This window comes from Oreochromis niloticus, linkage group LG16 (assembly GCF_001858045.2).
Source record: "Oreochromis niloticus isolate F11D_XX linkage group LG16, O_niloticus_UMD_NMBU, whole genome shotgun sequence".
Classification (NCBI taxonomy): domain Eukaryota; kingdom Metazoa; phylum Chordata; class Actinopteri; order Cichliformes; family Cichlidae; genus Oreochromis; species Oreochromis niloticus.
The window spans coordinates 18,747,190-18,769,848 of NC_031987.2; the positions used below are offsets into that span (position 1 = coordinate 18,747,190).

At 40.8% G+C, this 22,659-nt stretch overlaps 1 protein-coding gene across 3 annotated transcripts in view; it reads left to right on the forward strand.

Moving 5' to 3' along the window:
* Positions 1 to 4,499: 4,499 nt before the first annotated feature.
* The window catches only part of bcl9 (BCL9 transcription coactivator), a 28,103-nt gene continuing 9,943 nt past the window's right edge, over positions 4,500 to 22,659 (forward strand). The window contains exons 1-4 of one of the 3 annotated variants that reach the window (XM_005460009.4): positions 4,733 to 5,080; positions 6,629 to 6,795; positions 15,614 to 15,793; positions 22,117 to 22,579. In XM_005460009.4, the coding sequence (XP_005460066.1) occupies positions 22,293 to 22,579 (287 nt within the window). In that variant the 5' untranslated portion in view covers positions 4,733 to 5,080; positions 6,629 to 6,795; positions 15,614 to 15,793; positions 22,117 to 22,292. Of the gene's footprint in view, positions 4,699 to 4,732; positions 5,081 to 6,628; positions 6,796 to 15,613; positions 15,794 to 22,116; positions 22,580 to 22,659 lie in introns of those variants that run through there. The other 2 variants (XM_005460008.4, XM_005460007.4) reach the window with 2 other exon arrangements.

Genomic DNA, 22,659 nt, shown 5'->3' on the forward strand with positions numbered 1-22,659 from the left:
ATCACATCCTGCAAATTCTTGTTTCTTTTTCTCTACCAATTGGCTGTTGAGCCCAAATCTCCCTGAATAGACAATATATTTACTGCACACCAACATTAACAGGATGCTGACATTAGAGCCTCTTATTGCGTGTTTTGTTTCGGTTTCTGGCAATGCATTTAATATCAAAATTAGAGCAGGGGCATTATGAAACAGGAAATGACTGCTGTGGAATCCGTTTATTTCAACAAAGTAACTTTATTTTAATTATGACCTATTTAAACGGTAAGTCTAACAAAATACAGTTACTCATATTTTGTATTTTAAATATGTAAGGCCGGTACATGTATTCCGTTACTCCCCAACGCTGACAGCAAGTCTGCTGTTACAGTGAGCTGCTATCCCGGTATTTTGACATTTTGAGGCTTTTGAGCAAAGAAGTCCCTGGTGTCAACTCAAATTTAGTGACACGCCACTTATTTTTTAAAAGCAGAGTACACGCCCACTTCTGTCCTAACATGTACACTATACGCTTACACTGTCATGCACACGAAACTGAGCCCTCACCCACAAAACATCTTTTGAAGAGGAAAGCTTCCACTTTGCAAGAACATCTTCACTTTGAGACTCTAAATCAGTTTGAACAAAGAGAGAAAATGCACACGCACACACACACAATCAGGCTAGCTAATAATGTGTGCACTTAAACACCAATTCATTCAATCCCCAGTTGTCTTGATTATACATCTGGGTTAGATTTGAAATGTATCTTGATTAAATATTGAGAAGGACCACTCTCGCATCGCTTGTCCTTAATGTTTCACTCTTCCTCTGAGGCTTGTGATAGTCACTCTATGATGAATGTGTATGTGTGTGTGTGTGAGAGCTTTTGTATGTGTCTACGCTTTAGCTCAACATAATTTTATCTATCAAGTAGCATCTGTCTATTTTTAATGCCATTAGCTTATCATGAGAACTAGTGAACAACCCCAGGTTAAGAGATAAAGGTAGTAATATGTTTGAGAAAAGAACAGTGATTAGATTAGTCTTTTTTTTTTTTAGTAAATACTACATTTGCAGAAGTGCACCATCAGTGGTAAAAATCTTCAAATAATTTTCATGTAATGGGCAAAATATGACAAATACCTCTAAATACAACATTATGCAAAAGTCTTGAGGTAGAAAAGCCTGAGGTACACCAAATTACAAACACTGTAGCAACAGGTCTTATAGAATGATGAATCCAAATTTTAAATTTTTGGCTCAAGTCATCGTCATCATGTACAGAGGAGATAAGGAGAAAGCTGACATTTCAGCCAGTGGTGTTAGGAATCTTGTCAGCATTAATGGAATTACCAACAAAAAGCACCATCAGATTTTGATCCACCACGCAATATCATCTGGACAGACTAATTGGCCCGGGCTTCATTTTTCAGCATGACAATGATCCCAAGAATACTGTCAATGCAGTAAAATCATACCTGGAGAGAAAAACACACTATGGAACACTGTCAATCATGGACTGGCCTCCCCCGAACCCACAACACAACATTACTGAAGCAGTGTGGGATCATCTTCTTTCACAAAGAGCTTTGAATGTCCTTCAAGAAGTCTGGAGAACTATTCCTGAAGATAATGTAAAGAAATGCGAAGTAAAAACTTGGCTTAGAGAGTTCATACTGCATTGAAGAATAAATGTTGTCAAACCAAATACTGACTTTAAATACTAACTACAAAGAAATAAAATGTGTCTGAAGACTTACAAATCAACACCCCCACAAAGCTTTTTGGTAAATAGATATATGTATATAAATAGATAATAGATTACATATACAGTAACCACCTCTTTGTATCACTTTTGGCCTCTTCGGTAAGGAAACCCAGTTAGAAACAAATTTTTCAGATTTGGAGTCATCACTCCATAAGACCTGTTGCTACTGGTTTTCAGTCCAGTTCTTGTGTAATTTGGCATACTTGAGCCTTTTCCTTAAGAATGGCTTCTCAACAGCCACCCTTTGGCTGAGACTATTTCTAATGAGGCTTCAGTCAACAGTAGATGGATCAAGTGATGCAGATGCATCTTTCAGATCCTGAGACAGTACTGGATTTTTCCTGTTTCTTAAGGACATGACTTTCAGATACTGTTCATCTGCTGTAATTTTTCTTGGATATTATTTTGTATGTCTGCTGCTTCTTCTGTCGTCTTCCATTTTTCCAGTTTACTCAGATTTTTTAAGGACACACTGAATGCCATGCCGATATATGCCAAGTTTTCAACTAATAACTCTGAGAATCACCTTCTTGATGCCAAAAATAATATTTTATGCCTGTTTGTGCTGTCTTTGGAATGTTTCATCATCAGCTACAGAAATGGGAACAAATTATGTACAAATGTATGTACTTATTTTATGCAACAGGCTTCTAGTAACAAAGTGCCTAAAGATACAATTTGGGTTCTTTGATAAGTTGTGTACTATTCGTAGATGCAATACTGGTTCCTTGAGATAGCTGGCTTTTGTATGCTTGAATGATTCATAGATCAGTTTTAAGGGGCTTAACAAACAAAAACACATTCCTTTGAAAATTGCCAGGTAAAAGGGATGGACTAAAAATGGGTGTGGAAGGAAAGCCAGTGTCCAAAAAAAAGACCTTCAGAAAGCCTGGAGAACTATTGCTCAAGGCCACGTTGGAAAATTACAAGAAAATCTGGCTCCTTGCTGGGTAAAAGCTAAAGAAATGAGGGGCAATACAAAACTTCTGCACAGTGTTGTAAACCTGAAACCAAGACTGCACAGTTATACAGATATATGTGTATGTGTATATATCCACACATGAACCCGGATGTTCATGTGCATGTGTTAATAGAGCAGGATGGGTGTATCTTCACATGAAACTGAAACCCTGCTAACTTTCACATTTTAGGAAACTTAGAAAAATGATCAGACACTGTCTGTGAAACTATCCAACCATCTGACAAATGCCTCTAATGGAGTGCTGGACCATTAGCTTTCTAAAACCACCAACTGAGTGTAACACTGTGGTATTAAAAGATATTATATGTCCTCTTCTATATGATGACATAAACCTAGATGTTGATCACCTTTAGCTTGGGTTTAGGGATTAAATGTTATGAAAGAAAGCATCTGCTGCAAATTGTATGGATGTTCAAATACATTTCCCCAACAGGATGGAGTGAAAGAAAAGATGCATGCATAATTGGAAATAAATAGATCATCAGACCAGTGATGTCCACTTACAGCCCACTTTGATCTCTCAGATATTGTAATATAATTAGAAGAATGGTGAAATTTTAACAGTATGTCTCAGTTTTTCTTCATGATAAAGAAATGCTGCTGTAGTAAACAAAGAGTAAACAAAGCACAACTCTTTGGGCTTAAATGATAAGAAATAAATATGTAAAACTGTAGAAATAGTTCTGGCAGCTTATTGCCCAGATGATCCTGTAATTATAAAGTGAAAAGGTTTTGTTAATCATCAGACTTTCTCTCTCCTAATTTCCTTAGTAGCTAGTGAAAAAACAAAACTGTTTCTGTCATTTAATTGCATAATAATTACTTCATTACTTTGGTGTAATATGAATGGTGATGGGGAAAGTCTTTATCATTACCAAAAGCTGTAAAACCTATTAAAATACAGTTAAGAGTCTAAAACGCATGCCCTCACCCACAATTTCCAAAACCATCCAATGGACTAGATTGCAGTCTTTCCCGGCCGATTCTGGCCCCCGGGCCTTATGTTTGACAATCCTCCTCTAGCATATCAGAGACAGAAACACAAAGCTACGAAATTCCTAAAGCCTTAACTTTTTCTGTTCACACAGGACAGAAGCAACAAGCCCTTGTTAACTTGTACCCCCCCCTAAAAGATGTCTAGACAAAATAGCTGCTGATTGATTTGATATAGATTCGATTAACCGTTTCAGCTGCTGACACAGTGTCTCTTGTTGAAGGGGTGTATGGACTTTGAATAAAACGAAAACAGAAAGAATGTGCTGTGAAAAAGTTTCAAAAGTTTGATGCTTAGCTACCGCGTATGGAAGAGAATTAGGGCCACCGGGGAAAAAAGCGGGCACGTCTTCTTTTGTTTTTTCCAGAACTTTGACTTTTTTTTTCTCAGAATTCAGACTTTTTTCTCAGATTTTGGAAATTAAAGTCAGAATTCTGATTTTTTTTCTCAGGATTCTGGAAAAGAAAAAAAAAGACGTGCCCATTAATTTTTTTCCAGTGGCCCTAATCCTCTTCCGTAACTACGCCTACGCTCTTTCATATAGGGAAGTTCGAGGTAACTACTTTTATAGGAGTTTACTCGGCAAAACAATCCCACGTAAACAGTTTAGGTGTGTTTTTCCTTCTTCTCTATTTTCAGATGGCTTTTATAGTGTTTGCCATATCAGATGGAGATGGACAGTGGTGTCTCTCGGCTGTCCGACAGTAACATTCTCACTGGCACACAGACCTGACCTAGAATTGCTACTTAGAATTCGACTAAACCATCTCGCAGTAACGGGGGGGTGGTGGGAAGCGACGACAGGAAATCTTGACTGGGATGTAATGGAGTAGGACCACTGGAAAGCTCCGGCGAATGGGGGGGGAGACATATTCCTATTTTGTAATGTTACCGTGAAAATGTTGTGATTTGATAATTGTGCGGTGTAAATTCGTCTCCCAGGAAAAAGGGGAAATTAAGCTAGCATTCCAGGTGAGTGTTCCCCTTTTCACATCTAGCTGGAAAGTATCGCTACCACGGCTCGCCTCCTGGCAACGGGCACACGCGGGTCCTCCTCCCGGGGACATCTCACTTGGTATCCGTTCTTCTCTGCCTCTGTCCCCGAAGGCTGGCTAGCAAAACCCACGTAGCGTCTGGCCTGGCAGACAGTGAGCACCCTTTGAACCGTAAATGCCGATTTTTCCAGCGCAACAAAAGCGGATTATTCACGATGTTTTCGGCATGGTGTAAAACCCGCGGAGAAATATTGGTTTTTACCCCATTATACTGGAGGACCGCCCGTGCTTCGTGAAAATGAAAAAAGGATACAATGCAGCATGCATGTTCTGCATTCTTCGGGAGCTCCACACCGTTGGTATTGTATTTTCTTCATCTTAAACGTGTTTGGTATGATTTATAAATCCGAAACGAGATTATAGGCCTCGTCTGCTGATTGTGTCGGCCAGCCCTATCATCTGCCGAGCGATTTAATTGTTACATTGTTAACGGAGCGGGCAGAACTTGAAAATGAACGTTTGTCCAAGGCGGGCCTGAGTACTTTCATTAACAAACGAAGCCGTGGGATGAATATATGCGTGGGTTTTTGTGTGCTTGTGGGCGACGTCGTTGTTCTCGCTCTCAGCCGCCGTCCACTGCCTCCCTCTTCGGGGAAGACTTTGTTTGCGCTGGCCGAGGCTCCATGAATGCGAGTGCTGAAGTCCTCCCTTCCCCCCCAGTTCTCTGGCGAAACAGGAACAACTTCTTTTAGGAAAAAGAAAAAAAAAGTTCCTGGAGTTTCAAGCGCCATGGAATTACTTTGTCCGCCAAGAGTTGTCCAGTGAGGCGCTGAGATTTCAGGGGGGAGTCTAATCCCTGTAGTTGCTGCGTGCTTTTACGTTTATTTTGCAGTTTTAGGTTTGTGTAGCTCTGTGTATATTTTAAGGACGACTTCCTCGAGTAGGCCCGTTCGTGGGTAACTTGTGGCATTGTGCTGTGCTACCTTTGGAAAAAGAAAACAAAGAGTTAGCCATGGTAAAGAATGTGATCACTCTTTTACATTTTACTAATCTTGTTTAACTTCAGGGAGGATAAAAAATCCACAGGTCCGACAGTGTGGAAATAAAAGCAGAGTAAAAACACAGTCACCACCTGGGAATTTACTCCTGATGAATAAAGTCTTATATTGTTCTCCCTTACCAAGTGATTTCTTTTGCTTCACTGAACATTTTGAAAGCATTCGTCAGGTTGCTAAATGCAATGTTTCCCCCTTGTTTTTTTTTTCTCTTTTTCTACAAGAGAAGTGTGCAGCTTTTGCACTTTGTAGCAGTCCTTTCTCAGATCAGATGCTGTTAGTTCCTCTGAGTTAGCAGTGAGGAGGGGGAGGTTCAGAGTATGAGGACAGTTTTGGAGCATACATACCAGTTGCTGAAACTGAACTGCAGACCTTCCTGGGTCTCTTCAATTGCTAGGCAACACTGCTGTCTGCCATTAATGTGCATCATTGCATAGTCTTGAAGCTGTTTCACATGCATCTTTTTGTTCTTTTGTTTTTTGTAGAATCACTGCTTGTTTTCATTGCGACTTTGTGTAGATAAGGATTTACAAAAAAATAAAATATAAATGCATTTTTTTCTTTCCACTGTGCATTTTTGGCGCACAGAAGTGAGGAAGCTCCTAAAAGAGTATCACAGACGCTCTCCTAATCCCTTATGTGCACACAGGTCGATAACTGAAGAATAAATGCGTGTCTGGGTTAAAAAACGCAAGCCTACACTGTCACTGTAGCCCCTAATGACCTCAGCTTTGCACTGTTTATGTGTTTGCTACATGTTGGACTTGTCAACACCGGCCACTGAGTGCTTTTCCTTGCCGTTTGCTTGTTTGTGTTTTGCCCGTTGAGCAAAGTCCCTTCCCTCTGTTCCAGGTGTGAATGACTTGTGGCTGTAGGTTGTCGTGAGGTGGCCAGGTTCCTGCACAGCCTCTGTGGCTGACTGGGAGAAGTCGAGTGGAGAGCAGACATCAGTGCCCAGGGGACCTGAAGGCCTGGTTCTCCATATGAGGCCCTGCTGAAAGGGCAGGGGGGCTTCTGAGGTAACCCAACTCAACTCTGGCTCTCTCTTCTTTTATTACACACTTTATCACACAGTTTCTTATACACACACACTCCCCTTGTCCTCTCTAGGGTGACAAAATGCTTGTAAATGGGCTTCCTCATTGTTTTCATTGCCTAGGAGTAAGTAAAACAAGTAATGGCAGGATTATAAAGCCAGTGTCTGAAATCACTCCCTGTTTACGATATGGCTAACCATATTTACAGTGAACAGTGTGTTTTAAGTTTCTGAATTGTCCTTAAAAAAAATCCTCATTGTGTTAAAATGTAGATATGTTGCCCCGATGCTTGTCAGATATTATGAAAAATCACACATGCTTGAAAGTGTCTGAAATCTACATTTTTCTGCTTACTATCTGGTAGATGACATGGACTCTGTTGTACAGGGGGTGCTGAAAAAGCTAAAACAAAGGGGTGATTTTGGACAATCTGTAGCCGTAAGGCCTTTGTGTTCATTATATGTTGGAATAAGAAGAGCTAGAAGCACGAGGCGCATGTTTTTCAGCTCTAATGCTTTTTCCACGCTATAATTGCTGTCAAAAACTCACTGGTGCCATAAACTGATAGCTTAACGCTGCTGTGATGTAACCATAACAAGTCAGGCGCGGGCACTTTGCAACGCCGGTCACTATCTCTTGACATTTATCTTTGGAGGTGCCTGCTTTCTGATGACAGAGCCTTGAATTGCGGAGCAGGCAGCCCGTTCGACTGCTGTTGACGCTCACGGGGTAGCGGCTTGAGGAAAAGGACCTCACCGCCGCAGTGCTTTGGACTATCAGCGCAGTGTTTGGTCTCGCTCTCTGATCTGCACATGTTGAGGACACAACACGGTCAGGGCGCTCTTCCTGAGAACGTTGTGCGCACTGTTTATTTATCTGCTATCTAATCTGAAGTGTGTTAACCAAAAACCACAGCGAGGTGAAGGACGCGGGGAAATGGATATTGATGTAAAGCGGCAAAGGATTTATTTTTGCCTCCGAGTATTGGCCTCTCATGTTTCTGTGCATTTGTTTGCTTCGTGGGTTTTCTAATTAAAACTCGCAAGGCTTGTGTTGTGTATGACGTGGAGGGATGCGTTGGAGAGGCAGTTTGTCTCTTTGACTGTGTAACGGGTGGCGGGTAAAGGGGGGGTCCCCTCCCTTGTCGTATAGTGGATTACACTATACCAGACTCAGTCTGTTTTTCTACTGCTTTAAAGGTTTATTTCATCTCTGTAGGACCTTTTTTTTTAATTGGAAGTATTTGCACTAATGAAAGATCAGTTTCATTAAAGACATTCATTTGCAGTTCATTAAGAAATTTAGTTAATTTCTTGAATGGCTCTCAGGGTTGTAGGATGTCCACAAGGAGAAGGGGAAATAAAGTTTGACGTTTAACGTGTATTAATACCATTTTTTTTTTGCCCTTGACTTACAATTGTAAGATTTTGTGTATCATTTTTTTTTAAAAAGTCGAGCAGTGTTAAATTATTAGTACAATGCAAGAGACCTGTAATCTAAGTACTTGATATACTGCAGTGTGGCCCTTAAAGGGAATTGAAACACTTCAAAATCACCAAACTCCTATAAAACAGGATTGTCAAGTGCTGTGGCACGCAGTCATATTCATTGTTCCCACCAGAACTGTAGAAATATGATGGTATAATAGGCTAAAATTATAAAATTATGAACTCATAGAAGATATTTTTATTTAGTTCAAGAGATGTAGAAAGCAATTTTTAACTCCTCAGATTGTAGAGTATTGCTCAAAACCACTAAAATAAGCTTGCCGTTGCAGGAAGTTTCTGAGTGTAGGTGTTAGCGGATGAAGGTTAAAAGAAACTTTTGACTTCTTTGGCTATTGATTTGTATTTTGCTGCTGATATTGCCCGTTTCCCCCCTCTGGCAATTATAATGGACAGTTGATATATTTTCTCTCTCTCTCTCTCTTTCAGTAGATATAAATATGGACTTAATGCATTTGATAGGTATCTATGCCTACAGCAACTTTTTTTTAATCTCTAGCAACTCTGTTTCTCATCCTCGGCATGAAATTGTGAGCACAGTTTTTCTACGAGAGTCGGTGTAATTAAAATCAACAATTAGTCGCAATCAGTGGGTTCAGAAGGTGCTATTTGGGGGAGAGAAAAAAGTGCGCTTGTATCGGATTGAGCCAGTTGATGAAATCGGTGATGAAGTTTAGGTAGCGGAATTGGCATTTAGAGAGAGAAAGTGGAAAATGATGATCTTCCTGCTGCAAATTGGGTTACACGGCAGAAGCCAGTTAGGACCAGTAACAATAGGAGGTGAAACGGGATAAAATGGAAGACAAATGGGAGACAATAACAGAGTGAAGATACACAGATAGAATTGATGGATGGATAATAACGTGATGGTATTAAAACAATACAAAACTTTTATCCTGTTGTAGAACATGGACATCAGTGCTTTCAGTGGATAAAATTACACACTTCAAATCTGCAAAATCTCTAAATTCTCAATCTGCTACAAACTGTTGTACAAAAGCAAGCGCATCGGTTGTGTGCGTCCTCTGTGTTGATCACAATAGGTCCGTCATCAGAAATGTTAAGATTAATTATTATAATAATAAAATGTAAGGGGTACGGATAAGGCTTAAATATGTAAATTCACAACATGGAGCCTGTAGTAGTAAGTCTTTTCCGCTTTCCTACCAGCTGCAGCTGAATGTATAAATGTGTTTCTCTAATAGCTGCATTTTCACATCGTTTTAGTGTAGGAGGTCACGGACTCGTGTGGATGTGTGGTGGGATTGTTGCCCATACAAGATCCTCGGGGATGTGTCTGGCTGAGTCAGAACGTACCAATCAATCTGCTTTCATGTTTTTTTCACTGTGATTGACAGTTATGGCACAGACAGGCTGCTTCTTCTACAACGAGGGAAAGGGCGCTCGCAAACAGAGCTGCTTTCAGGTGGAACCTGGGTGGTGGTGGTTGTGGGAGGGGGGTTGGGGGGCAGCTCTGTGAACTGCATTTACCTCAGCTGTGAGCCACCAAGCAGAGGGCCTCTCCTGCAACAAGGCTGACACTTTTTTTTTTTGGTTAGCCTAGCTTACCGTATGACCAGGACTGATTTCACACACTTACTCACAGTGGGGCCGACATTACTTAGTCTGTAATCTGCCAGCTGGCCCAGTACAAAGTCAGAGTGATGTCTTGATTGTGAGATAACGGTGTGGTAAATTCACAGCTAGCAGGTGGTCATCCTGTGTCCTGCTTTCTACATGTTTTATTCAGGCGGCGTTCTCATCAAAAACACTTAAAGTATTTCAAGAAGTGAGAAACGTTTGACTCTGACTACAACCTGTTGTGTGCCACATCTGTGAAAGTGCAACTTTGGATAACATCCCATTCTGATGACCTGGATAACGTCCAGCGTTTTCATGAGTGAAAAATGACTTTAATGAATAACAAGGTGGCCACAAGAAGAAAGCATTGTATAGTGATGGCATCCAGCCACAGCAGTCAGGCTCGGTGTAAAAGTTGACTAACTGGGAGTTTTTTATTGTTTCATTTCTTTATCTTTGGTGATCCGATAAGATGCCCAACATTGTTTGTTTAAACTTTAACACAATTCAGGGAGCTCAGTTTTAATTTGAAATCTCAGTTCATTCATCTGCTGTGGTAACTCTTCATCGGTAAGTATTCTTTGACTAAGCGATCACTGTAAATATGAGGAAGATTCTGGTGCTCCAGCCCTTTATTCTCTTTAGTTGAGCTTCTGATAAGTGATAGTTTCAGCGCTTTGTAGAAAAATGCACTGTTTTAAATTAGTTTGTGAGAAATAAACAAAGCTTCATAGAGTTAAATGTTGTTTATATGGCTGAAGTGATTAATCTACATAATGCTTGCCAGGAAATTGTTTTGCAACTAAGTTGATATATTGATGTAAAGCAAACATTAATTTAAGTCAATTTTTAAGCAAAAATACCAACTCTACCAAAGTGTAAGCTTCTCAGTTGAAGAAGTGATGCTGTTTCATTAATGCTTAGTTTTGACTGTTTTCTAACAGTAACGTTTATTGATTATTTATAGTGAAAAATCACAGAGTTTTGTGGGAGTTAGCCGTGCTGCTTCATAGCAGGAAGGTCCTGGGTTTAAACCCATCGGGCATCTGGGGTGGTTTGGAGTCTGCATGTTCTCCCTGTGCTTGTGTAGGCTCTACCTGGGCTCTCATGCTTCCTTCAAAAGTCCAAACACGCGCATATAAGGTTAACTGGTGACTCTAAATTGGCTGTTTGAGTGAAGATTAGTGAAAATGTTTGTCTGTTTCTCTCTCTCTTTGTTAGCCTTGTGATTAACTGGTGATTTGTCCAGGGTGTAACCTGCTTCTCGCCCTATGACAGCTGGGAGAGGCTCCAGCCCCCCTACAAGCCTGATTGGGTTAAGAAGATGGATGAAAAATTGTGGTTTATACTGGACTTGAGTCTTATGGTCACTGCATTTGAAAAGCTCTTGACTTGTCATCGCTCAGAAAAAAGCCCTCTGCATTAGCGCAGGTATACGAGGAGAAGAATCCAAACCATCAAGCAAATAAATCACAGTTTTCCCCTCCAGGAAGTCTTATCTTTTCAAGCTACTCGAGAATCTTCCTCTGTATAATCTGGGAATCTCTGAGCTCCTTTATTTATATAATTGAAATGTCAGTAAGGGCTGTTACGACTGTACACTTGTGTATAACCTGGCTGCGTATACATCAGGTTACAGAAATTAAGAGGTGCAAGAAAAGCTGAAACACTCCGCTAGTACCTACATGGCTGGGCTTGAATCCAATTGACTTGTTTTTTAGGGTTTTCTGTTAGGTATAGCACCTGGTACCATGTACTCTTTTAGTTCTTGCTCGGCTGGGTTTCCAAGTGAGATGAGTTGATTGGAAAATGTGATGTCAACAGACTGTGTGCCACTGATTGGCCAGTCAGTGGTGTAATGAGAGTGACTCCTTCACAAAAATTAAAACTGTCATTTTTGAAATACAGCATCGAGGAAAGTAGCCGCACAAAAATCACGGCCCCCGAGTAAAAGCCATAGACTGAGCGGGTATGCTATCGCCTCGACGTCCTTCATTGTTGTATTGTTTGTGTCGCATACAAATGACATCACAGGATATTCGGCTGTGTTGCTAAAACAACGCACATTTAGGTGATACACAGTTGTAGTGGAAAATGAGTTGAGCTGAGTAGGTACCGTGTGCCACCACTTGGGGTGAGGGTAACAGTGATGCATATAAACAAGGGTTCAGACCACACAATGGTCACTGTGTCAGTTTAGATGGTTATAGAGTTATGAAGTCCTGCCTTTTCGTGACTGAGGAACATGGCAGACTACATGGTGCTACCCAGTCAATCATGCTTGCAGTCTTTCCTGATACTTTACGCTTTCTGTGAAAAGAATCCAAACAGACAATGGCAGCTGAAGCCGTATGATACTGGTTGACTAGTGGTCATTTCACAGTTCCACCTAAAATAAAGTGGTAAAATCATTCTTCATCTTCTTTGCCATGTCTGCAGTTGTTCACAGCTGAACTTTTGAGAAAACTCAACAGCTGGCACAGCGCTCTGTACTGATATTGATAAACCACACAGGAAAGACAGAAGCGCCATGAAACACCCAGAAAAATGTCAACATGCTAGTTTTAGTTTTTTAGATGTATGTATTGTGTGAGAAAAATTAACTGCCTATTTTCACCCCGTGTCACCTAGATTGGGCTGTAATTGGGCAAAAGGAGATGCGTATCGTATCTTCTTAACCCACTAAGAGTCAGACTAACTAAAATGCACCAAGATCTTTAGATAGATGATTCATGGACTATTCACAATGGAGTAATCTCAATTTAGAGTCACCACTGTTTATATTGTAATCAGATCATTTATAACCAGTAGCAAAAATTAGCTTTTGTTTTGTTGCATGTAAACAGTAGTTTGCAAGCAGACAAAATCAGATGTTAACGCCTTAATTATCTAAATCAGCTAACTTAAAGGTAATCTTCTATTTTTATATTTAGACCGCAACTGTAACCGCTTTGTTATAGGAGGCAGACAAAGAGGATTTTTCACACGTTGCTGCCTGTAATTACAAATGTCATGTGTCTTGGACGTGGCACAAATTACACACACTGGTTTTATTGTATTATAAGCTCATCGCTTCAGATGGGAATCTCAAGAGACCTCCCAATACAGATGCTGATTTGACATGTATTAGGGCCCTTCAGTGAAGATGCACTTCTTTTAGTGCATCTGTATTTGATTTTTTTTTTTTTTTAAACCCGCTGTCGAGTAATTCGAGCCACCTGCTTGTGGTTGTGAGCAAAGGACTTGAATGTGTTGTTTCTTAATCAGTTTTAGATCATGAATGTGATGAACAAAACAACTATAAGCTTCATTCTGAAAATGTATTTTCTTGAGTTATGTTGGCAGTTAAAAAACGTAGTTATTGGTGAATAAATTGCATGAAAAGAAACCAGGCAGGATGCTCAGCATGCATCTGATATCAGGATTAAGAAGCATCACCATTAATTTGAAGATTGCATTTTAAGTTAGTTTACCAGGAGCATTGCTCTTGCATGGCTTTACTGTATCACTTATTGCAGCGATTCCATGGTTATATCCAGGGACCTAAAGGAAGCTCAGACAGAAATGCACACGAGCATGCTCTGACTCATGGGAACAGCACATGCCATAAACTTGAAGCAGAGTTCTCAGTGGATCTCCGACATTATTAGGACAGCTAAGTACTGCCTCATGTTGGTATTTGCCTGTGCACCAGTATGGTTATGTGCGTGTATATTGCGATGTGACTGTATATTTAATTAGGCAGGTCTTAGCCAGTGTGTTTAAAATTCCATGGGTATGACACACCAGTGTAAACTGGGGTAATTCAGGGACACAATCTGTCTCATATTCTCTCCAGAGTGCTAATTTTGTTGTACGATAGAAGAACGAAGATAGAACATCTATTATATACTCTGTGTGTGTGTGTGTGCGTGCGTGCGTGTGCTTGTGTGTAGTTTCTCTCTTTAGGAAATACCAGGTCAGTAAAGATGCCTGAGCTTTGTTACGTAGTTTGAAAGGTTGCAAAGCCTGTTTCTTGTGGCCGCTGTGGTTTGTAAAATACAGAAAAGAATGTATGGAAAATATTTTGGGTAAGCACATCTTGAGGTTTTGCATAGTGTGTTGTCATCTCTCCTGCTTAATTTTCTTTTTAAAATTTGATGCAGTTTGATTAATGAAACGTTTTTACTAATAACAAGTCGCTTGCAAGAAAAGCTTGTTGACCGGTGAAGAACGCAAATTTCTTTTCCTCTTTACCTCAGTGGTCTACATGGCTGCTGAAAGGCCTGGCCGTTGGGATTTCCCACAATGCTTGTAGTCACAGGGAGACGTCCTCCCAGCATGAGCAAGGTTGGAATGTGGCCCGAGTGTGGGAGCGACTGTGCGGATGAAGGAAGGGGAGTCACGGACCAGAGAGCAGGGGAAGGGAGGAAAGAAGGGGTCTGCACAGAGGGCAGCAGAGTTTCTCTTAACTGAGTGCTGTTCCTGTGTTAATTCAGATCTGAGATAGGAATGAGAGAAATCATTATTTAGAGGGGAAAATGCGTATGTGCCTTACTGTTTACTGCTCATATTTGCTGCACTGACTGCTGATTCCAGGAGTGCTCTTGCCTTAATTAGCAGGTCTACTAGAGGTCTTCATGGGTTTAAAATTTTGATCTAAAGGGATCCAGAGGGGATCTGAAAAAATTCATACGCAGTCTTAAATGGACCTTAAGATAATTGGACTAGATCTGAAATGCAGTTGACCTGAACAGACCCAAAGAGAGACCACCAGCAGTTAATTGGCAGGATGATGCACCATCAGCTAACAAGCAGACTTAAAGAGAGGCAGTTTAATTTTTTTTCCTCCCTCTTTTCCTTGCTGGAGTTTTCTTTTGCCTCAATCACTTTGTACTCTGCAGTGTGACACAATGTATTTTGATGTCACAGCTGAAAGCAAATCTACTGGGATACATGTACATTATAATTGTGGAGTTTGCATGTTGTCCTTGTGACTGCATGGGTTGACTGCAAAGCTATGGGCTTCTTAAAAATGGACAGATGGGTGAACGTAATCATTCAGACATCCAACCCAGAATTAGACTCCTTAGGTCCAGAATAAAGTCTCTCATATTATGGTATGTCATGAGTTAGTATGCCTTACTATGCTAAGATGTGCTAGTCATGAAGCAGAATTAATAGAATTGCAACCAGTTTCTAGGTATAAGGGTTGAGAACTGCACCCACAGGCATCGATGTTCACAAGCTCGCTTCCAGCTCTGGTTGTCTTTCTGCTTTCTCCAGCTAACAGAGTATACTTCATAACCAGTAGAATTCTCAGCTACAGTTTGACCTGATTGGTTGACTGTGATGCAAATGGACATTGAAGGGTTTTACAACCAGTTTTATTCTTGTATAAATGTTTTAGGTGTGCTTTATTGTTCCAAGTCTTATCTGGGATCCAAAAGTTGCGCAGTCTTTGATGTTTCATCTATAAAGTCCAAGATGTGCTGTATTTGATAAGTGTGAAATATTGTTGGATTCTTTTTACCTTGATACCTTTTAAAAATCTTACTGTCAGGTTTTGATACTAGCAACCCCCTTAATTTGCACTTCCTGTCATAGAAGTACGGGCACGTTGTTGCCAGTTATCCTGTTTTCTTTGTCTCGTATTGAGCACAAAGGTGTGTGTGTGTGTGTGTGTGTGTGTGTGTGTGTGTGTGTGTGTGTGTTTTATGTGAGTGTGTGAGCAGGGCACAGTCACTTAGCCAGGGATGCAGAGACAGAGGGCAGATGGAAAGAGATGGAAGTGCGGGGTGAAGTGTGTGAGACGGAGATCAGAGCAGGCCAGAGTGCTGAGTGCCAGTCCTGCTGCCGGAGCTGGCCACTACACATGGCACCATTCCCAGGCCACGCCAGCAGATGTGCCACTAGTGAGTCAGCGTGTGTGTGTGTGCCTACTTGCACACGACTGGGAGACAGACACCCACCCGCACTCTCTGTGAAGACAACGGCTTGTGTAATGACTACCGTATCACACCCCTTTCCCATCCTCCTGTTTTCGTTGCCACTTCCATCACTGTGATGGATACGGTGAGGCTTCTGTCACCACGATATGATATGACACAGTGTGACATTACACACATGTCGCCTCCCAGGGGATGGTGGAGCCGGTCTGCAGACCAGAGGAGAACATGTGTTGAGGATGGGTTGAATTGGGAAGGCTGTTGTGCAGGACCAGTAGGAAAGCTAATATTGGAAGTAATGGACGGAGCTGAGGAAAAAAAGGAGAAAGATGGAGGTGTGTAAATATTGGACTGTGGGAGCAGTCAACAATTTGGAAAATACGGAAGACTTTTAAAAGTTTCTTGTAACAACTTGATTTCAGTAGAAAAGGAAGCCTGGTCATACTTGTGCGTGCGTCCTTGCTCCTCTCACAGTGCATGCATAATGTCAAATGTTAGTCTAGTGGCGTCACAGCTCTATCTTTAGTGACATTCGGGATTCTTTGCATTCTGTGTTCGCCAAGTGTAAATAATGAGCGCAACGCAGGGTGTGGCATGCTGGCAGTCCTTTCAGGAAGTCACCTGAACAGGTGAGCATGCAGGTGTTTCCTACACTGTGGTATTGTTAATGTCTAACAGATATCTTTATCTTACTTTCATATTTTCTGTGAGCCTGTTTTTTTTTTTTGTTGTTTTTTTTGTTTTTTTTTGTGTCTCACTTCTTCAAGACGGGTATGTGAAGGTAGTAGCTGAAAGTAGCTGTAATGTTTCCTTGTGCAGGTTGTGCAGTTTATTACCTGAGCTAAAGCTGCATATCAACATCATCGTCATCATTTTAGATTTGCATTAAACTTTACATAAACTAAAATGCTAGTATTTTAGCGGTGGCAGCTTCATAATGAAGTAGAATTGCAAATGAAAAGTTTAATGTATAAATGATAAAACTTATTATCCTTGAGTTCAACAGATTGGCAAGTTTTGCTTGGTGTAACTCAGTATTTCTGTTTAAGTGACATTACAGCCACTTTTCTAACTTTGTGGCCCTGCTGTCTTACTACTCACTACATACTCACTTGTACTGAGAACCTTATAAAAACTCAATTCAAATCACAAGTAGAGCAAACAGATATAGAAGATTTACCTGTCCTTCAAGAAGCTAAGATGCAATTTAAGGTAGAGTACAGCGCATGTAGATTGGAAAAACCATAAAAAAAAAAAATAACTAAAGCAAAAAGTAATATAGTCATTCAGAGCAGCCATCATAAATTTTATAATCCAGTCTAACATTTCAAGCCCATGTTGATAAACACACAGTAGCAGTATCTGACACAGACACCACTGTGTTATGCTTTGTTCCCATTACACACACAGTACACTGACAAAGTTAAAGCACTGACTCAGGGAGATTTTTGTAAAAGTACAGAAATTCGATGTGCCGCTATCCTCTAATCACCACCTGTGGCTTACTTTGACAAAAGTTATCCAGATTTTCACTACATATTTAACTCGTGAGGGAAGAAATCAAACATAGTTTGAACATTTGGAAGGTTTAAAATGCGTTTTCATAAGAAAACTTGAGGCATATTTTGACATAAGGCACATCCTTATTTGACCACTCTGACAGATTAAAAAAAAATCATTTTGTTGCGTATAAGCTTTTATTCATGTGACCATTTCACCAAATTGAAGTGTGTGTGTATAAGCTCTTGTGATGAGATGTAGAGCGTTGTTTTTTTTGGTTTTGTTTTGTTTTTTCTGCACTGAGTTGGCTGCTGCTTTTCCAGATTGTACAGTTGATTGCTGATGGCCATGTGTTTTGTATATTCTTACAGAAAACAGAAGAGGTGGAAATAATGCTTTTTGATATTTCCTCTAAACAAATAATGGGCAAAAGCAATTCTTGAGATGGAGGGTGAACAGACGGAGAGCGGGTAGGGAAGCTAGAGTGAGAAAGAGGGAGCAATACTCCATTGTGACTGAACTGCAAAATGGGATTTGCATAAATAAGGCTGAAACATCAGCAGGCCCTTTTACAGCCACCAGCAGGGCTGAGATGAGGGAAGAGAGATGGGGTGAGTGTGTTTACGTGTGTGTGTGTGTGTGTGCGTGCTGTTTTTTTTCTTTAAAAAAAAAAAAAAAATCTTTGTTGTGTTTAAAATTTTCAGCCAGTGGACTACGTTGACAGCAAGGTCAGGGTTCCTTTCTTCTCGCTGATCCCACACCGTACCAGCGGAGTATACCAGTAGATACTGCATTGCTATAAAGCCTCCCACTCCCCTTCAGAGGAATTTGGGTGACGTAGATTGGAAGGGTCTACTCTCTAAGCAGGCAGCATACGATGACTGTTACATAAGCATGAAAATAAAATAGTCTTCCAGTGCCACCTGCATCGGAAAGCCCAAATCTAATTGAATTGAACTATTTTCTGCCCCCTTTTTTTATGGGGGACTTCATATTTATATCACAGGCAAAACGCTCATTTTTGGAGCGTCATTATGCTGTTTTCCCATTAACTTGCATGAACTGCATCTCCTCGTGTTTGCCGTGATAGACAGTTCAGCATCTTTACTGGAGGTGGAGGAAGAGAATTCTCTGTGATTACCTCTATGATGCTTTCTTGTTTATATGTGTCTGTGAGACATGCTGGAACCTACACACCTGATGTGTGTGTGTGTGTCCGTGTATTCCTTATGACAATCATGTCAGCAAGCTTTCCAATTAGTGTCTTGTTAGTGTGCGATTGGAGAGAACAGATGATTGACAGTTCCTGCTGTTTGCTTCCATGTACGCGCACAAACTTGCATCACACGCATATGCTTATGATTGGGGTTTAGATTTAGATGAAGCCCCTCCAGGGCTTACATGCAAGTTGGGGTTGAATGAAGTAGAAGACTGGTTCTTTGATATATTATAAACTATATCTACTAAGGCAAACAAAATATATATTTTTTAAGTGATTTTATTTTATTTTATTTTTTTCTAACTCTTCTCTCGAGGCTTTCCTCCTTTAGTGTTGCTTCATGGTGAAGGAGTGAGCGAAGGCCAAGTACTGCCTGATCCCACCAGGTCTGAACATTTTTAGCTTGCACTGGACATCTTATCCTAAAGGGTTCACCGAGCTTTAAGCAAAGTGCTTGTGGATGGTTGAAAAGAGTTTAGTATACATCCCTCAGCACCTTGTGAAGAGGGAATAGAGGAGCCTAACTTTCCCTAGCTGACAATCATGCCCAGTTTGTGCTGCATTTGGCCGGGCGTGCAAAGTACATAGTGTTTAAATGTCGGTCAGCTTTTTTTTTCTGACTTCCATTGCTTTTTTAATGTACAAATGAAATGGTACACCCCCTAAAGGTCCTAATTGTTACTGGTGTCTTAAACATTTTACCTGTTTAAAAACACCAACAATCACAATCAGATGCCACTTTAGAAGTAGGCTTTATTAATGTCTCATTAGGTTTTGTACTGTACATTTAAACTTTTTAGGGGCAGGAAGGTTCATCCAATTACAGATTTCTCTTGGAGACAGACATTAAATTCAGTTTATATTGTTAAAGTGAAGGGAACCCTGAGAAATTGAAGTTTTTGTGGCCGGTACACAGTAGCCAATAGCATCTGATATAGTGTCATCGTTTCCTTAATCCAGACTCCCCTCTAGCACAAGTTCCAATTTTAGAAACAAGACGTTAACAGCAGAACTTGTTCTCTGAGTGTCTGTTCAGCTGGTAGTGTGTAATTATTCAGACACAAAGTTTAACTGAACTTTTCTATGGGGACTGTCGCGTTAACAGAAGCTCTTGTTTCTGTTTCATGCTGTATATCACAGCTGCAGAATTATACATGCTTCGATATAAAATGCGTAAAAGAAGTTGCCTTTCGTTACATTTGTAATAATGAGCCTAGCATTTCTCTAAAGTGTTTCCACTACAGTATTTTTTTTTTAATTTAAAGGTTAATCTAGTCAGTTTAATTTGGTTCTACAAGCCTCCTCTGTTTCTGTTGAGAAGCCAGCGTCTGCCTGTGTGCAGTAATCTGTGCTCCTGACTGCTGTAAATCACTTCTTCTGTGACCAGTGAAAGATGAGTGTTGCTGCTGTAGCAGGAGTCGGTGTATTTGTCTGCTTCCCAGTGCTGCCACCATCCCCCCATACAAGTAGAAAAGGGGGCGACACAACCCCCAAACACCACTCCACCTCCCTCTCCCCAGGGGGACTCTGGAGCCAGTTACAATGCTGAGTGTTTTGGAAGAGCTCCTAAATATTTTCAGGATGACAATGTAATCTCACTGACTGGGCTGCTCTCTTGAACAGGATTCTCATGCAGTTCTTGCTCTCACTCACCAACACACACAAAAGACAGTGATTGGTGTGAGTCACAGTACCAGCTCGACAGCTCTACCACATGTGCCAAAGATAAAGAAAGTATCAATGACTAACCTAACTGGTGTTTTGGTTTTTTTTTTAATTGTAAAATCATTATATATAAATCAACAGATTTATTTCCAGATAAATATTGGTGCTCTCTGGTGGACAAACTAAGCAGTGGTGGCAGCGTTCGGGTTGTGACTTAGCTTTTATCAGTTAATATTGAACCAGACTCCGTATCAGCTTATAGTGGATCATTTATATTATCAAGCACCTTGAGATGATTGATCTTGCATATTGATGATTTATAAATTGAATCAAATTATAGAGTTAGTGGAGGGAAAGACTGATGTTTTGTCTTTGCTGTTTTTACATTTTTTACAGTCTTTGTTCTGTCAGCTGGTCAGTTGCTTTAACAAACACATGTTGAACAATGAGGACTGAAATGATATACGTACTTTCAGAGTTCACAACAGATTTAGATTGTATTTGCGAGGGGTATTTGTAGGAACACCCATGAGCTTCCAAAGACAGTGTATGCACAATTTCTTAAACAAATTATTAGATTATTTTATTTTGTAACGTTTTCCTGCAAATACAATTGCGAAGTACTTGGTGATTATTAGTGGAGCATTATAATCTGCCGTCTCTTTAATGAGTCTCTTATCCTTCACCATTTTGGACTGCAGCTGGATGTGGTAGACTTTGTCTGCTCTGAAGCACTCGATACAAACACATGAACCATTTCTCCCCCAGTTGGTAGTCCTTGAGGACACAGCAGATCTATAGAGTTGAAGAAGATTATCATTACCAGCTGCAGTCTAAGGGCTCCAAGGCGCTTCTGCGGTGGTATTGCAGACAGCTTTGTGGATGGCCGTATACATGTTGTAGCTGTTTACTGTCACTAGGGGGCGGTGCCACAAACAACTGGTCTGTGGGCTACTTTTGCTTGCTTGTGGTCCATCACTTGTGGACAAAAGCAGGGTTATAACGTACAAATTGCTGAAGTGAAACCAAGTGTTAAAAATAAAGAAGTGTCCACTGTGGCTTCTCATGCTGCTCCTGTTTGTGGCCCACTCTTCAAGCCGTCAGGGTTCAGGTTATGCATACACTCATCCACGTCGAGCTATGTGCTTTTGGTTTTTTTGAGGACTTTTGACATTGGAGTTGGTTGCCTACGGAGAGCCTCTCTGCAGGCAAATACCTATGCAAACAGACAACGTCTGTACCATAAATTAAGTATAAGACGGCGCATGTGGAATTTGTCCATTTGCAGGATGTGATGATCTTGGAAAGCAGCTGGATGATGTTGAAAGCTGTCGTAGTAGAAACCAGGCTGTTGATCTTCTGGCAAGCAGGTTAGCGGTGTCTGAATTTTAAAAATAAAAACAAAGGGTATTGTCTGCTCGTTGCTGATGGCATCATTCTCTCAGATGGATATGGAATAATGCTAAAGCCTGTCTCTAAATGTATTTGGGCGGGTCTTAACATACCTGGGCGGCCTGCCCATATAAAGTCTGTGTATGAAGCACTGAGTGTGTTGAGGGCGAAAAAAATGCACTATAAGCAGACATTTCAGACACTGGGGGAAAAACAAACATGCTGAGGTTACAATTAACAAAGACTGAAGTCTGTGTAAGTGGTCAAGTAATTAATTTGACCTACGATTTTTCTTACTGAATAATGTCAGAATGACTTTTTTTAAGCCCTGTTTTGCCCAAAGCAACTTTAAAAGAGGGGGGAAAAAAATCAACTTTTCCATCTTTCACTCATAGACAGGAAGATTGATAATAAGAAGACTTTGGGTAGAGTGTCGCTTTGAACTCTCTTGAGACGGCGTCTGCCTTTTCCAGTTTTGTTAACGGTCCTTTTTCTCCTTCTTTTCTCTCAACAGTGTGCCCAAGGGCCGTTGAAAGCCCCCTTGGGGGAATTTCATAAATACACACTGAACAAGAACAAGAGAAGCCTTCTGGACTATTGTTATTTTTTTCCACACTTTTCCCACACACACACATACACTTACACACATACACATACACGCACACCCACACAGACAAGGACGTAGAGAGAATGTTGGAGGTCCAAGAGGAGAGGCCAGCGGCGGCAGGTACAGCAGCGACACATTTCAGCAAGAGGGAACGAGGAAAGAAAGAGAGAGAAGAGGCCAAGGACGGTCGGGGAAACCTGTCGAACATTGGGAATCCTGTTCCTGGCTCCAGGAACGTGCGTGCAAAAGCGCCGCTCACACACACAGGCAGTCCTCACCAGCTCATCACTCCACCCTGTTCTGTAGTCTTGGGAGCTCCATCAATGAACTCCAATAGGCTAAAGAACTCCCCGTCCACCAACACACAAAGGTGAGTGGATTCATACAATGTGACAACCTGTGGATATAGCCCTGTGATACTTGCTTTCTAAAAATGATCAGCTATTTTGT